This window comes from Lineus longissimus, chromosome 9 (assembly GCF_910592395.1).
Source record: "Lineus longissimus chromosome 9, tnLinLong1.2, whole genome shotgun sequence".
Taxonomy (NCBI): Eukaryota; Metazoa; Nemertea; class Pilidiophora; order Heteronemertea; family Lineidae; genus Lineus; species Lineus longissimus.
The window spans coordinates 3328491-3346160 of NC_088316.1; the positions used below are offsets into that span (position 1 = coordinate 3328491).

General features: G+C 41.0%; 2 protein-coding genes across 5 annotated transcripts in view; one reads left to right on the forward strand and one right to left on the reverse strand.

The window, feature by feature from the left end:
• Positions 1-14911, forward strand: part of LOC135493876 (glycine receptor subunit alpha-2-like) — a 28376-nt gene extending 13465 nt beyond the window's left edge. For 2 of the 3 annotated variants that reach the window (XM_064781511.1, XM_064781514.1), the window contains 4 exons: positions 12086-12217; positions 12845-13045; positions 13260-13450; positions 14316-14911. In XM_064781511.1, the coding sequence (XP_064637581.1) occupies positions 12086-12217; positions 12845-13045; positions 13260-13450; positions 14316-14591 (800 nt within the window). In that variant the 3' untranslated portion in view covers positions 14592-14911. The remainder of the gene's footprint in view (positions 1-12085; positions 12218-12844; positions 13046-13259; positions 13451-14315) is intronic. The other variant, XM_064781512.1, reaches the window with a different exon arrangement.
• LOC135493875 (uncharacterized) lies at positions 18-11361 on the reverse strand. 2 transcript variants are annotated; one of them, XM_064781509.1, is made up of 2 exons: positions 11258-11361; positions 18-2314 (listed from the first exon to the last, which is right to left on the reverse strand). In XM_064781509.1, the coding sequence occupies exons 1-2, from the start codon at positions 11297-11299 to the stop codon at positions 323-325; spliced, it is 2034 nt and encodes a 677-aa protein (XP_064637579.1). In that variant the 5' UTR covers positions 11300-11361; the 3' UTR covers positions 18-322. The 2 variants fall into 2 exon arrangements, with proteins under 2 accessions (XP_064637579.1, XP_064637580.1); XM_064781510.1 differs by lacking the exon at positions 11258-11361 and adding an exon at positions 4147-4241.
• Positions 14912-17670: the final 2759 nt, after the last annotated feature.

Here is a 17670-nt window from a genome sequence, read left to right on the forward strand (position 1 = left end):
ACGTTTTTTTATTTTCATCATATTTTGTATCAGAAATTAATGACATAGGCCTGCTGATATGAACCATGCATGCAGATACATGTACATGCATACACACGTGTACGAAGTAAAAAGGTTACACAAACAAATGGGATGAGATATTTTGAGTAGGTTAGAACAGCTTTTGGCAAACCTCTGAAACGGCCCCTAATGCGAGGATATAAACATTTACAATATTATCACCGCTTTCACCTCGACAGCTTTGATTCTACCCGAAGTATTAGTCCGTAATATTCCGCAATTCTACCTAGTAGAAACTTAATCCATTGGCAAACTTCAGATTTCAAACGTGGGAAAATACTTTGACAATGTTCGCGGCGTCTAAAACAAATAGATTTCCCTTCTCATCACAAGTGAGGTTAGTGGGTTTCCGCAACCCATCGACGTCCTTCAGTAGCGTCCTTAGATACTTCCCCCCAGACGAGTACTCAAGAATGCGGTTATTCGCCGAATCTGAAACAAGAATATGATTTCTGTTCGTGACGCACAAACCCGTCGGCTTGCTCATGCGCACTCCGTCGACTGCCCCTTGAATACATGCCATGATTTGTAACTCTTGCGTCAGAATATAAACACTGCCATTGCGCATGTCTGACGATACGATATTCCCGCCAAATGTTGCTTTCAGTGTGTGTGGCACAAAAGGCATATGTTTACTTTCCAAGAATGTCCACGTAATTCTGTCAAATGTGTCAATGGCACCCTCTGTGGTCTCGTCTGCTGAAATCTCGCGCCCGACGAGAAGATTGTTTTTACAAATGCACAGCGATACAGCGTCTTCTATTTTTCTCAGAACCCTGAATAGTTTACCCTCTAATGTCAGCTCGATGATTTGACCTCTTGATTTTCTGTTCATAATCACGGTATTTTTTCTCTCGTCATAAATGATGTCCAATTTGCCATTGCCATTACCACTTCCGTTTCCATGTCTTCCATTTTGGAAGCCATTTTGGATTTCCCCATCCTCTTGATCGTTGTCTTCAACATCTGCGTTGAAGGCCACCACAGACTCTTTACCGGATACAAGTTTGATTTTTCTGTTCCCAGAATCCATCACAGCTACTCGCCTCTGATTGGGCAGAAGGGTAATCCCACTAAGTCTTTGCGAATGCTTGTCCGAGTCGCATCGACTGCTCAATGACGTCACTAAGCGCGGCTGCCCACATGATTTGACTTGGCCAATCAAGTTACTTTCTTGACCCATGGCCGTCAACACTGTCTCTACCTCCTCATTGAACTTGAACTCGAACTTCTCGCAATGAATACTCCCGCTGCCGTTTTTGGAAACGGACGCACACCCTCCGTTCACGATTTGCTCATTTGCGCGGACGAACGTAAACATATCGATGAGCTTATCCTCAGAGTTCCTGCACTGCTCTAGTTTGTCATGGATCATTTCAAAATAAGCCAGAGCTGTGGCATCCTCTACCATACGTCCATTTAGCCACTCGTACTTCTCCTCCGTAGCCTCCATCTTGGATCCGACCTCTTCCAACAATGCCTGCTCATCACGATCAACCTTCGCTCGAAGACTCGCCGCCCATTCTCTAATCTTGTCCTCGAGCAGTTCATACTCCGATATCCTTGCCCTCCTTTCGATATCTAACCCATCCGTTTCAAATCCAATGTTGTCGTACGAGTCCCTTACATGTTTTCCACTTTGTTCCAAAAAGGCAGTCATCGCAGACGACGCCATTCCTATAGGTATGACGTCATGTCCGTCATGTAACTTCAAGCACCTTCCACAAAGAAGTGCATTACAAGTCTGGTTCTCGCAATAGCACTTGGCATCCCCGTCCTTGCATTCTGTACATCCTGGACTCTCCTTCTTATACACTTTTTTCTCCAAGCTACATATCGTATGCTTGGGAGATTCAGAACTGTCCCGGATGTGCAGAGGAATACACTCCTCACAGCAGTAAACAGTGCAGTCAGAGCAGAAGAACTTAGCTATACACTTCCGCGCGTGGGCTTTGACTTCACAAACAGAAAACACGTCACTGATTAATTTCTGCAGGAGGAACGCCTTTTGGATTTTTGGCGGGAATCCGGATACCTCGCCTGCCGGATCGATGATCTTTCTGTGACAAACCCGGCAGTCGTTGGCGGAGATTTTGATTGGTCCTTCGGGTCCAACAGTGGAAGCAGTCCCGCACCGGTTGCAAGTCACGTGCTGTTGGACGCAGACGCTGAAGCTCTCGTCATCGTCGAGTACTCGTTCGCAGATCTTACAGGTCGGGACGAGAAATGAACTCATGTTGAAACTGGCAATTTTCTGAAACAATGGGAAATAGTAAGTGAGTTGAGAGCAAGATTTGAGAGAAAAATAAGATGAAATAAAAGCATGATATCGTGCTATCTGTAATATTGCTTGGAAAAAATAGAAATGATAGTCATCAGTGTTGTTGTTTATACATTATGTTGCTAATATTTCCAAGGTCACTCTTTGGCCATTTGAGAATGATTAATTATACCATAGAGGGTGGTGACTCGGTGAAAGTTGTATTCCATGTGGTCAACTTCGTTCCGGATCAGGGTTAAATCGATACACTTTTTCTATCTACCTGGATCATTGCCCAAGAGGCCTTCGGCTGGATTATGCTGTTTATTCCCAGTAAATAGCAAATGCTTTTGTTACAATGACATTGTACAAATGTATACGAAGGCTAAAACCAACAAAAACCCAGTTTGCCTCGAGTTAAATGAAATGAAATGTAAACTTAAAACGGATATTTTCTCTTGGGAGAAAAATAGGCTTGATTATAATCAGCGTCATATCAGAGATATCACATCAGACGAGAACACTTTCTTGCCAGGTTTGGTTGGTTCGCTGAGTGTCGTTACATCGTCTTCTTCTCGACTATATTTTGGCGTGAAGAGGAAAACTATAAAAAGACGCTCAACAGGGGAAAATAGACCCATTCTTTAGCTCAGACAGCATCAATATCAACACCTCCCCGTAACACTTGCATGAACCTTCAATCTTTCACTTAAGTGCACAGAGTTGAAGGCCTATTGGTCTTTTGAGTTGAATTCCCCTTCATGAAGCCATGTCGTGGTATGAAAGAAACAATGTCACCACTCGTTCATGATGTCACCCATGTCTTCCTGCTACCGTGAATGTGGTATGTCAAGTCTTATGCACTTCAAAGGTCGGGAACCTAAATATCAAATAATAATCATTCAATGGGAACTTTTGTGAATGATTTTCATTTTGTGGGCCTGTTGAGGTATTATTGAAAGAGCCTTACGGCAAATAGTAATAAACATTTTATAACCACTTTGAAGTCACGGGTCTGACTGAGGTATGAACTTTAGCCTGATAAAGAAATGAAAAGACAATTTTAGCCAAGAAACCTTTAGATCACTGACTAGAAATGACAAAAATGTTCTAAAGATGTATACAAATAAATGACTCTGACAAGAACATTCATGACAGATGAAGACGGTTTGTTGCTCCAAGAATGTACCCTCAGCGTCAGCACCGTCTTAAAATCAAACGCCTATTGGCCCAGCCTATAATTATACCAAGATGACGCCACCATTGTAAGACTGATTCGAAAGCAGTTGCAGATGTGCGCGTATTGACTCGAGGATACGATACCAATGTGTACAAACGAACCGGGCTATACACCAAAGAAGAAAGGTCCATTGCCGGTATACTTTGTTTTGCGGAATAATTCACCTGTCGGCCAGTTTTTTTATAAGGGCTCTACACCCGCGGCACGAAAATCTGTACTAGTTCAGCCTAGATAACAAAGACCGCAACCATTGGACTGTTCTTCCTGTATGTATAGCAGGGTGTGCTTGTGACGCCCCTTTCCACGGTGAATACACCAAACTCGCGCGGACAATTATTTCTCAATCCAAAGGTACTCTGTACAGGGAACATAATGTCACCTCGAACGTTTCAAAGATATCGATTCTTCGACTGAAATGATGGGTAGGTCAACATCACTTTCTCCTTTCCCCACAGTTAGTTTTAGAGAATTCCTGACGCACTGCTGATCATTTCGAAGATCTTGGCAAATACAGAGAAACGAATTGCCATCCACGCAAATTTCCATCACGTTTCAACGCTATTATAAAATCGAGACTCCCACCTACCTTCGCCGTCCGTCTGCACTCGACGCCTTTCTAGCGGCAATGTCTCTCATGCGGCTTAGTACTTATAATGGCCTCAACAAACTGGGAACTAATGACCAGGCACTTGCTGGGATCATGAATGAGATATCACAGTATGACCAAGTATACGTCCCATTTACGGAATGCTTAATTGACTACGAATAAATGGAAATATAAACCTGGCTTAAAGTGGATAACAAAATATATTATCTGGTATGCTTTAATAAAATGATTTTGTGTTTGCTTGATGGGATTTCTGTTGACTTAATTTCTTTTAATCTTTGTGATGTAAGTGAAGGTCCTATTTTAGAAAGCATAAAGTTGTGTGATTTACTTGATTTAAAAGGAGATTTATGGCTTTGATAGGTCTTGCTTAATGTGGTTTAATTCAGTATTGGCTGATATTAAATGTACACTGTATTTCCAAAATATAATCCACACTGGTGTGAGGGCCTTCTAAACTTATATGTCGGGAACAGGCACTCAGCTTATGGAAAGATTTTCGTGAAAACCGTTGCCTGTAATGACTTGGCCGGAATCTCAATCCTCCCAAGACGAGAGATAAAATAACACCTCAAAAGAATGTAGATCTTGGTTTCTATTAAATGTATAAAGTAACGATTTATATGTTATCATTGATAAATCAGTTTTTCTGAATAAAGATATACAAAAAAACCACCCTCGCAATCATGCACTGTTTTAAAGTCTTTGGACCTCTTCAGTACATTGGCAGGTAGGTATATTTCGAGGTATCCGTAGGAGATCAGAGTGACAAGCTTCACACAGCATCGTTCCAAATAGGGCGCCGATTTCTCCATTTTGATATGTCGTGATTTGAAATAAACTCAAAGGAAAGAAAATATTTGTGGCAAGTTTTAGAAATGCATATTAAAACCATCATACATGTAGATGCAATCACAAGTCATTGCCGTTTCAGACATACTCCATACACATTGCAATTTTGTTGTGCACTACAGTGTATCGAATAGACTTAAGCCGACTTGACAATTTTAAGTCCTTTGTCTACAATCCACATGTTGTTCAACAACCAGGTGTGTTTGATTGAAATTATATATACCATGGAAAAGTGCTCTCCATCCGTCGATATACCAATAAGCAAATATTAATTGATATCAGTAACGTGGGAAACAGAGAATGGTGGCCACTCACTTGAGCTTCTTGGTCAGTGACCAAAGGAGAATCCTATTGAACACAGAATGTACTCATAATGCATTGGCTGTGTTTTTATGAAGACGGTCCGTCGTCAACATACGGCCAGAGACCTCTATTAAAACCTGTGTACATTACGTGTACATTGTTGTGCATAGGTTTTGGTAAAAAAAGTACACATTGGACCAATCAATCTGCACAAAATTTTATATGTGTCAAGAAGAACCATTTGCCAATAGCGTAATAAAGTTTAAAAACATTCCAATACCGATTACCTGAGAAAAAGAGATTTCCGTACACCATATCCATCAAAACGTCACTGGCGCATTGATATGGCCCTGTCAAAGTACAAGTTCTAAACTGACCAGTGAGACCACATTTTCTCAAATATATTATCAAAAAGCATATTTCTGTGATGGCCTGACTCTGTAGATTAAGAATCAACCACAGATTGAGAATTAATTCCACTTTGGTCCATCCCAGCCATGTATTTACCACAACTTGACATTTTGATAAGCTCTATGTGCCACACTTCCGGTCGTGGATGAATACATGTCTCTGCCCATACGTACTACATGAACTTCCAGCGGTTTTGCCTCCTAAGCCTCCGCCCATACTATTGACGCGCGTTGTCTGGAAGCTTAGAAATGTCAATACATTGAAGGTCAAGACGTCAGCTTAAGGCTTCTGCTTTTTCCTCCTCCATCCAATTCGTTCTTGATGAACCAGCTTATTAATTAAAATACATGGCAAAAATAATGATTGCTGTAGCCAGGAAGCCAGGCAAAAGATGTAGCATTAAACATATCTGATATTGCTAAGTCTTCATACATGCATAGGGATTCTTTGGTACATATGAATTTGACTCGCATTCCACTTGCTTGTCGCAAACACATATTACGTTACTTCAAAGTAATATGTATGTTTGTGCTGTCGTCTTATGACACGTGTGAAGGCGTCAAAGGTACTGGTGGCGAAGACTGGAAAGAGACAAATTTTGTGTGATATATTGTAAGCTTGTCAGATTTTTCCGTAGAATTCGTTTTCAAACAAATGGTTCATGTCATTTATTGCGTGTCCTGATGCATACATACTGTACATGTATGATGTCCTTAAGAATTATTTGGAGAAGCAGGATAACAATTTCGTTGATATCATGTTTGACGATAACTGAAGTGTAACATTTCTGACTAACTTTATATGGCTTAAATTTGGCTTAAAAAGTGCCATTGGATCTTGGAACTTTAAATTAGATGTCGAGTATCCTTAACATGACGCCAGTGTACCTACCTAAACAACACTCTCACGTTTGTGGTGGACATTTCGGACAGGCCATGTTTCAACGATGACCATGTAATGTTCATCCTACCGGTAATTTATTCCGAGCTCTGTTCTATGAGGCCCTCGATTCATCATCTACGAGGAACATTGTCCGATCGACGCAGACAATAGAACGGGGCGTGATTGGACTTCAGGTGTTGCACTTGGCTCCAGTTGTATGAATATCACTGACTAATGCCTTGATTTCTCTGACCGGGTCGTCGTTTGCGTATCAAAAACTAATTTTCGGCAGTCCGCTCAAATTTTTATTGATATCACATAAGATGATTCGTATCAAAAATTAAACTCTTTAGCTGCATTAAAGTAAAGACAGATGACTTATTTGCGCTTGCATAACGTATGAATATGACTTTCCTTGAGTGATAAGCCTCAGACAGAACATAGTCAATCTGGTATAAGGTTATGCTATTATGGCCCCTTTTATATGCTTTGAGACAAGGTCAGGTAAGGTCTACAACCATATCCATTGAATGGGTTTGTTTTCCAATTTTTCATCAACACAGTATATAAACATCTTTCAAAATTGTGGACCATGAGTGCTAATAATTTCGGCTAGCCAACTTTGGTTGCTCCAGGTCCCAGTAATAAAAGCTTCTCTCGCTTGCAAACTGCTTGTAGGAGACTAGGAATATATTTGTAAGCTTAACAGTCGTTTAAATTCGATCTTCGAGTAGACCATATGGTAGTACGTTTGGCATGTGCCGTAGGGCATGTTTTGACGACAATTTAAACACATTTCATGTTTTCTGTTTAGCTATCAATATGTGCATAGGCTTGAGTCTCTAACATTCATACTAAAGCCTGCTCAGGTCGATTAAATTTCAAATTTGGGCCCTCCTGTGAAGGGTTTAGAACCTCGTCGAAAATATTTAAATTGGCTGAGTAAATTCGGTTAAGGATTTGGTATATGCCACAATTGGGTAATGAATCCAAGCCAATGTTTGCTTCTGGAAAGCCCGTGGCGTGTAGTTAACGAGCAGGCTTACGGAACTTTCTTGTAATGGGAAAGTGTATGACATTTTCATGCTGATCATTGTCTCATAATAAGGATGAGATAATGCTCAAACTGTCATGCATTAATAATTTATAATAATTTATTGTAAAAAACCTCCTAATGAGGAGCAGACAACACAAATATGCAATAAGAATCATACACAGAGAACGAATAGAAAAAAAGCGATCAAAAGGGTGAAAGTAAAAGCTTCAATAGTTTATGTTTTTTCTGGTTTAGATTGGCACATAAGGTTTTTACCGAATCGACAATTCCATTCTCCTCCCTGGTGATACGTCTAGGCCTACATGTTGGATTTACAAACAGGACATTGGCGGCAGAGAGGCCCGACGAACTAAACACTCGGTTATTGGTCATTTAGTATAACAGCACCAACTTCATTCAAATCTGAGTAGCGTAAAAGCAGTATACATGCCCTCCTGTGTGCCGAGTCACAGCGGAGGTCAAATTGTACCAAGGAACTGCAAATAAAATTCCATTGATGGCTGATAGGTCTGTTCGTGACTAATAGGGCTGTTTGTTACTGAGAATTGGCAAATTTGTCAAGCATGACCTAATACATGTACCGTTATATCAATACTCTTTTGATATCCTTTGCTGAAAAGCGTCTTCCTGGAGAGTTCAAACTACTGTTCGAGCAGGGTCTTTGGAAAGCGTTGACTGGCCACCAAATTGTATTTTCATTCTGTAGTTCCATTATATAGAATGTATTGCAGTTGTACATTCACTGGACAGGTGTAAATACTCTCTTTAAATTGTCACTTTTCAAGGTAAGTTGATTTGTAGCCGACTATGCCATTGACCTTGTAAAAGTGAACATAGTATTAGTGTAATCCAACACAATAAATAAATATGTCAAAATTGACGACCTTCTCTTTATCGAAATTTGACACCTAGAGTTGTGCCTGGTACACGTATTGTGATTTGCATAAAATGTGTTGGTTTGTCCGCTGAATTCATGGGCCGTGAGCTATTAGACCAATGACTTTTATAAACATCTTGTTTTTCTCATCTGATATCTATTTGCAATGCTGTGCTGCTCATCAGAACTATATCTATAAGGGAATGATGTCACGTCCAATCGCATAGCGTTACTAATGATTGTCTACGGGCGGCGTGCTTGTTGATGAGTGTCCAGAATGTGCTAATAGTACACAATGTACTAGTATATACGGCTACAACTATCACTTGAAGATTTCAAGACGTTTCGGGCTATGGTCAGTATATTCTGCGCAAACGCGCTCAAACAGCAGCCACATGTAATGTACCTGTATTTCATGGTTACAGCACGCTATATCGTTATCACAGACGGACAAAGCCGCGGCGTTGTTCGTCACAGAGTGAAAACGATAGAGGCCTAATCATGTTTTGTGTGGATTAAATCAATGTTTGGGACAGGAATTTCAGTAATGCTTCCTTTTGAAAAATGTAATCATTTATGATCGAGTCCTATGAACAGAAAATTCCTGATGTGATCTGTTATCTTTTGGGAATACATGTATTGATAATCCGATCTAATTCCTTTGAACTGGACTACTCTCATCGTTTAAACAATGTCCAAATCCAGGGCTTTTGAAGCCTGCAATAGCATTCCGCGATAATGAGGTCACTGCAGCTGCTGCCCTCTATTTCCCCATCGCTGAATAACAGGCAACGTCGGACAAACATGCGGTTTCGTAATGAATTCAGGCTTTCTAACTGGGGCAGTTAGATTCAATCTGGCACATGTCCGAGTGTTGGAAATGCTGCATAATTGTTCTGAATATTTCTCTCTCTGAATCTATGAAACAATGCAGGCTCAAAAGATAATTGACTTTGAAATAAGCTCAAAATGCGTAGCAATAAGTGTCGATGTCCGACTGTCACTTGACTAAAACGTCATCAATATCTTATTCAAATGACCTTGTGAGCTATAAATAGTAACGTGGCGGAATGCTATTTATGTTAACATATTATGATGAAGAATGTCATGATGTCCCCGACAAAGATAATTGAGGAACTGATAGTTTAGGTACGAATTTGGTTGTCGAGATTTAAAATCCATGTAAAACGGATGGGCCTATCCATCAAGCCGACAATGTTTTCGGTTGTAATAAAAATGTATCTCAAAGGTAACGCCGCCGGGTCCAAATAGTCAATGCCTTTCACAAAATGGCGATGCACGGTATGGTTCACCCCCTAAAAGTAATGGTGTTTGAGCTAGGAAAAATATTTACCGGTAATTGTTTTTCGGCCGACACAGATGTAATGCAGGCCCCAACATTGTTTTACAGGAAAATGAAAAAAAATGGTTTTGGGGCTTTTGTAAGAGTTTTTTTTCATTTCTCTGGAAAAGCCTTGTAGGGGTGTATACATGTACTTTTGTGTTGGCGGAAAAACCTTTTTAGAAGCTCAAAGCCCTTATCAGTTTAGGAGTTTATACATGTACCGGTAGTTTTGTATACAATCGATGCAGGCCATAGTCGCACCCTTTCTAAATTTGTAATACGACCCCAATGTTAAAGAAAGCAAGGATAGTACATATGTATATTTAACCTTGTGTTTGTTCCTCAAGATTGTTGGCGGTAGTGATGACTGTGGCCAGGTTCTTGTGAAAAAGAAACCACTATTTAATCCTTATTCACTTAAAGTGATGGTTGGACCACAAAGTGCCGGCGTAGCATACCAAATTATCTTGGCAACCCTGAAATGATATGCTATCAAGATCAATCTAAACTAGAAATTTGAAATTTGCTTCTCAGCAAATTTGATAGCCCCCACGGGCCCACACAGTACACGTATGGAGGAATGAAGTCTATTCCGTTTCGCGGATGATCTATTTCCGGACAAACACGCTCGCGCTTTCTCAAAATCACACGCTCAGTAACATTTAAACAGCACCCTAACCTTTTCAGATGGGCAGGATGGATCATCGATAAGCATTTAAGGCTATTCCTTTATTTTATTCCTTCACATTCAACCATGTCAACCGTCGTTCTTTGCTCAAAATACTCGACAGCTCGCCACTTCGGCAAAGAGATACCGCCGCCATGATGCATCAGGATATGACGTCACCATTACGGGGCGGAGCTTATGCTAATATACGTGTGATTGACAGAATCGTGCCGGAGATTTGAAAGCAAATCGGAAAATCGGCGCATAAAAACGCTTCAAAGTCATCAAAATAATCCGAATTTCGAAAAAATCTTTGCCAGGTGCACTAGATCGAGTTTAGTTTGATGGGACAGGGGTGACAGTTTTTCAGTTGAAATAGCAGTTTTGCTGGACTACCTCCATAATATAACCTGGGAAGAAGGCAGAAGCCTAGTACCTTCTCCTAGTAATCTCAATATAGACCCCACATTTGTTGTATGTGGGGTCTATAACTACAGGACCCAACGTTTCAACCAGGGACATTCTGCCAGAAATTGCTCAATAGAAAGTCAGATTTAGCCTTGATAGTTAGCGGTCCTCCATTGATTTTCTGAGTCCACAATCGCTTGTGCATAATTTTCTGACACTTGAAACCACCACTGATCACTGAACATGCTGAATGTAGACTCTGTCATATTCGTGCCTGGTATATCATACCTCACATGGTTCATGCATTTTTGAGTAGTCAAAGTGCGTCATTCGTGTCACTCGAGTTGTTTTGAGTCCAGGGATTTTGCAGGCGATCTGGTCAGTGCGAAATGTGAACCTTACCTGAACGGATACCGAGTGTTCGGTTGGCTAATGCCTTATCATTTGTATGTAAATCTGCGAATAATGTCAACGTGCTATCTCAAAGAAATATCGCATAGAAACAATCTGTTTGCTGAAAATGTTTTTTAACCTGATTGGGTTTCCCGCGTCGATTGACCATGCGTCAAATGCCCTGAGAGAAGAAGGAGACAGGAGCAATAAGAATCAGGGGAAGGGCACAAAATATGCAAATTCTCCGATAACCCCATTACATGTTACAGTATACACCTTTCCAGATGTGGGGCGCTGAGTGTCCGAAATAGTGATGTCATAAGGGGAAACTAGGCCTTATGGTGGAGGGACAAAGGAGATAGTCATGGTTGACCAACACACTTGAATGCCTTTAATGACGGACAAGGGGGAAATTTCGGGAAGCATGTATAATAGATTCGATTCGCTAAGGGACGAAGTATTGGTCTAAGCCGCCGCATACATACCGTCATGCCAAGACACTTGGTAACAACCTCTTACAGAGTGTCGCATACATGTAGGAATAAAATATCATCTCTACAGTTTGATAACTTTTGAGCCGAGCACAACTAAATATACATGTATCTACTGTATGTACTGAAACAATTCGCATGCTGATATTTTCGCGCCGAGTGGTCTGCATGGTTGCCCATACTTACTAACCTCAACTATTCTTTTCACTTCCTGACTTAATTTCTGTTTCAGATGGCCACACCACCTCCGATATCCTCTTCGAGACGATGGGGAAAGGTATCGATGTAAGCAAGGATATCCAGATCGCTCAGTTCAAGATGACAGACTTTAAATCTGAAGTGTCTGTCAGGAACCTCTCCACTGGTAAAGTGTTTTTCATATCGTTCTGGCCATAGTTGAACTCAGGAATGTCACCAGATCACATTTACCAAAAGATAGTGGTGTTGCATAACATAGCTTATCCCAAGGATAGGTCACACTATAATTACACTTTAGTGACAAGCGGTTAGCCAAGTACCTTTGGCCAGATCTGTTTGTAAACAGTATCGAAAAAAAGTACACCGTACAAGCATGTATGGGTACAGATAAGTTTGCTTTCTCGCTCTCGCAACAGAGTATGCCGAAATATACCACTTGTTCGTTCTTGCTAACAGTTTTAAGTTTAGAATGTAGGCTTGGAGAGCGCTTCCGTGAGGTAACATAAACGAGATGATGACTTTCATTGACCTTGGTACAATAGCAAAATTGTAATCTAAGTTTTACCAGGTAAACAGGTCATCTTTTAATGCCTTTTTCACCCGGTTCTTCCCTTTCCTGGTGTTCACGGGACCAATGGACCCTCTTGGGAACAATGCTTGAACCTCAATTTTGAGACTTCTTTTGCTTTGAACAACTCAAAATCCTGTAGCCATTGCTTTTTGCGACCATGATCGAACCTCCGCAGCCACAGCGTAAATATCATAACACAAATACGTACTTTGATGATTTCAGGAGAATTCGCTCGTCTTGAAATCACCTTCGAATTCGAACGTCTCATTGGGCATTACATCTTCACGGTATACATCTCCAGCGTCCTCATCATCTGTCTGTCCTGGGTGTCCTTCTGGCTCGATGTCCACGCAGTTCCTGCCCGGATCTCGCTCGGGGTCCTGTGTGTTCTTACGCAGACCACACAGACAATGTCCATTTTAAGTAAGGGATCGTGCACGAATTAGAAACAATGTAAAATTTCAGAAAGAAAAAAGTAAAATCAAAAGACTTAGACTTAATCTTAGACTTAACGCCATGTTAAATTAACGTCAGCGTTAGTGACAAAACGTGTTTTTGAACAACCGGGCTTCGAATTTCGAAAGGGGAGAGGTGTATGATCCTACTTGCTCATTTTGTATTGTATTTTCCTTTTAAGGCACAACCCCAAGAGTCTCGTATTTCAAGGCCATCGATATCTGGATGGCGGCCTGTATGTTCTTCACCTTTTGTGCCTTGGTCGAGTTCGCCATAGCCAATTCGATGGCGCGGTATATGCTGGAGAGGCGTGCGAAGAGGGAAGCGGCGCAACAGGATCTCGTGAACAGGCAGCGCACTATTGTAAATACGGTCAGGAAATTTAGTCATCTAATTACTATACACTCTTAAAAAAGGAAGGTTTTAGAACCTTCAGAAGATCTAGATGTTTTACGCTCTTAAAAATGAAGGTTGTAGAACATTTAGAAAAATATTTTAGGGTTTTTTAGCAAGCACAAAAAGCACGGCCCGTAGCGGAGTTTTTTTTCCACGTGGCATTCCACTGTCATGACTTGCCATCTATAGTCATATTAGAAGTAAACTATATGCCGCGTGTATATCAGCTGCGGGTTGTTCCCCTTATTTCAGTTATTCCATATAATAGACAGCTAGCTAGAGAGACGACGACTTTCAACAGGTGGAAACACCGAAAACATGTGTCAACCCGTATTTCACTCTAAAACATTACACCTACGTGTAGTCTCAATGAGAACACTCATACCGAGCATACATCTAATCCTGCTTCAAAAAGGAATCGTGCTACGTTGTGAAGCGGTACAGTAATACATGCTGAAATTCCAGCGGTATTGCATTCGTAGCCGCCGCCCATATTGACGCGCTTGTCTGGAAGCCGAGCAAGGGTCAAGATGGTATACGTGTATACAGTTATAGCCAAATTAGTACAACTACACGGTAGTCTTGCGCGCATACCAGTACGTACTGTCTATGTATTCAACACTAAATGGGCTGTAATATACTGGTAATTGTACCGGGGCATAAGCTGTACCTCACCATTATTTCAGATGGGTCGTTCCCGTGCGATTGCGCATGCGACTCTCCTTCATATACGTGTATATTGTACATGTATACTCGGTCACTCGGCCAAATACTGACTACGCCCGAAGAGCCGCGCCTGTCAGACGATTGCGGATTTTGATTTGGATCTTATTCGTTTCAGGTTTCAAATGGCAATTTGGCCATGTCCGAGAGATCACTCACAGACAACATGTCACAGTGCCAGTCGTGTATGAGACGGCGCTTCGTCGACCCAAGGCTCAATGACTTTCGTGACCTCGGCCACTCCAAGAAGAAGAAGACAACGCCACTGCCAAAAGCTCATATTCTCGACATGGTGTCCAGGGTTGTTTTTCCTGTTGCCTTTATCTGTCTTAACATTGGATATTGGGTCACATTCAAGGCTCTACCTACCGGAACAGTGTCATTTAATTCATAACAGGGTGAACTTTTTGATATACCGTAAGCCGCCATTTGTTCGCGCCTCCTCATTTTTGCGGTATGCAAACTTTGGCGGTTTGCAGTAATGAAATAAGGAATGGATTTTTATAACAATTTTCTTATTACTTGAAAGGCTTCTTGTTTTACTGTATGATGTCATCGATTTTAAAGCATATAATCTGGAATTTCATGTCTGTTTGAAATTTGTACTCTATTTTGAATATTCAAATTTGATGGTACATGTAGCATGTCACTTAATATAAAAAAAGATAAGTCATTCAGGCTAGTATTCATAACGGTTTATTGACGATTTTTTTCGAATGTTATCATTTCATTTGTAAAACACGGTTTCGTTGTGTTTTCATAATTTACATTGTAATGTAATGTGGTACAAATACATTGTACAATAGCATTCCGCGAAGTTACTATTTATAGCTCACAAGGTCATTTGCATAAGATATTGATGACGTTTTAGTCACGTGACAGTTTGACATCGACACTTATTGCTACGCATTTTAGCTTATTTCAAAGTCAATTATCTTTGCCCCTGCATTGTTTTTAGCATGAATGACACCATAGAGTCAGAGAGAGAGAAATATTCAGAACAATTATGTAGTATTTCCAACACTCGGACATGTGCCAGATTGAATCTAACTGCCCAAGTTAGAAAGCCTGAATCCATTACGAAACCGCATTGTCCGACATTGCCTGTAATTCAGCGATGGGGAAATAGAGGGCAGCAGCTGCAGTGACCTCATTATCGCGGAATGCTATTACAACTAGTTCAGCACAGCGACATGAACTGTGGCATTGGCATATGACTCATGGTTGTCTTGCGTCCGTACGCAAAAGCAGATACAAATGTACTAAAAACCAGAAAACTTTGCGTATATAACATATGGTCACGCACCTTTATTAAACCAATCAGCACGCGGTTGTACCCGAAAATAGTTCAGTTTGAGATCAATGCGTAGTCTCACCACGCCAGTTGAAGGGTATTTTCCATTTAAGATATAAAATCAGACTTTTTCTTAAATTGAGAAAGAGGTGTGTTTAAAATGAAGAAAATGATGAAGTTTCAGTCCAATTGGCTTACTTATGTGGTTTTGAGATTCCATTTAATCCGTCGTCGTGAAAAAGCCGACTCGCGGGTTAAAAGCCGTCACCCCCCCCCCCCCCCCTTTGTTCAGAACCCCGAAACCCTGAAATTATCATGCATAACGTACAACGAAAATTTCATGGTTTGACAGGCTAGGATAGGTCTATTTGGCTTTGAAAGCGTTCCTCCCAGATTACGTCTCGGAAAAAGTTATGAGCATGTGAAAAGTACTGTTTTAAAGGGAAAACGGCTTAAAACTTTATTACAGGTACGTGGCCATATATCTTGCTTTGTGTACTGTGCAAATTGAACTTCACAAATAAAGTTTTAAATTCTTCACACACAAAAAGGTTAAGTGTCATTGACTGAACTCGTGTATTAAACGACCTTTAGGCAGACGTTACATAGAGCTTCACTCCTCACGCCTCATGCTTCACGGTTCACTCGTGAACCGAAGAATTAACAAGGTATTTCAATCAGCCCTGTTACAAAGGAAAAAATGAGGGCCTAAGTTGAAATGCCTTGGAAATTCTTCGCGTCACGAGTGAACCGTGAAGCATGAAGCGTGAGGAGTGAAGCGTGAAGCTCTATAGGAGCAAAATGAGATACTAGGAAGAAGGAAAGGATAAATGTTATCAAAATAACCTCACATCAACAATATATTAAATTGTTACATTTTATAGATGATCGCAAGCGAATTTGATGCCAAAACAAAACCTGCCAATAGGAGGCCCTGGACCATGGTCATTTCCCGGGTCAATAATTATTATTGAATATTTCATCCCTTAATTACTCTACATAGGGAAATAGCACCAAAAATGTTGTCTATTGGTCCTTAACTCTATTTTGATGGGTTTTAGGGAGAAAATCAACAAAACTTTATGTTAATCGAAATTGCACTGGAAGTATACCTTTTAGTACTGGTGCTGCCATCTGGATTTTTAGTTCTGCAGGTTCCTCATTGGTTGATATACCCGAAAAAGAGGGGCGACATATTTCATCTATGTAAAGGTTTTGTACAGCTTACACTGGATTCCAAGCAGGTCCTCCGTGTATGTGAATATCATGCAAGGTGGTGTGAAGTCTGTACATTTCCTGGCGCAATCGACGCTGAACTTGACATAGCCGCTCCATAGTGTTGCCCCATTAGGGAAGTTGCTTATGCTGCGGTATAGTCTCTCCATTCGTCCCGCCTCGATCATCTTCTGCTCCCGAAACATGAAGCAGTTTGGAAGAATGACTTTGAACGGAAAAAGATGATAATTATTACCACGATGGATTTATTGTCGTGTATTGAAGAGAAAAAAAGGTGACTGTTGCAAAAGAAATATGGACATCTGCAAAAATGGAATTTTTGAATAAGCCATCAAAATGTTCGCAACAGCTACTGTTACGTATGATTATGTAAGCCTTTGTGGGTCACGTCAGCTGACACTGGGTCACTCCTTTCGTAACGTGGGTGATTTTCTAGTGAAGTAAAGTTGGGGCGGTGCAATAAATCAGCGGTGCCTGTAACCTCGGAAGTCCCAGGTTCGATTTCCGGTCGATCCTGGTATTATGTTACGCATCAGATAGAGTAGGCGACTCTTCGACAGCATAGGTTTCAGCCGGCGGCTGCCCGGTTTCCTCCTACAGTACAAATCGCCCAAAAATTGTCCAAAGAGGCAAACATGAGTCAAAGTTAATCACGTGTTCTTGACTCAATACTTATAAAGATGGCGGAAATGAATGATCGTGATACTTACCATTGGGACGGTAGAGCTCTACATCTGCGACAGCAGTTTTCCAACATCCCAGCATCGAAGCCAGCAAAAAACAACCAAATAGTATTTTTGCGTTCATATTTTAGATGCAGGCCCAAAGAGAAATCATATGACGTTCCGAATTAGCTCTCGTTCTCGTCGGGTTCAGTCTGGTCTGAGGAGTTGCTACCAGTGGACTGTAGTCATTTGTAACCAAAGCATGATTGGTTGCAGTC

Coding starts and splice junctions, on each gene's coding strand:
- LOC135493875 (XM_064781509.1), bottom strand. CDS start 11,299: ATGACGCACTTTGACTACTCAAAAATGCATGAACCATGTGAG. Junction 2,315..11,257: donor AAATGCATGAACCATGTGAG/GTATGATATACC, acceptor CCATTGTTTCAG/AAAATTGCCAGTTTCAACAT.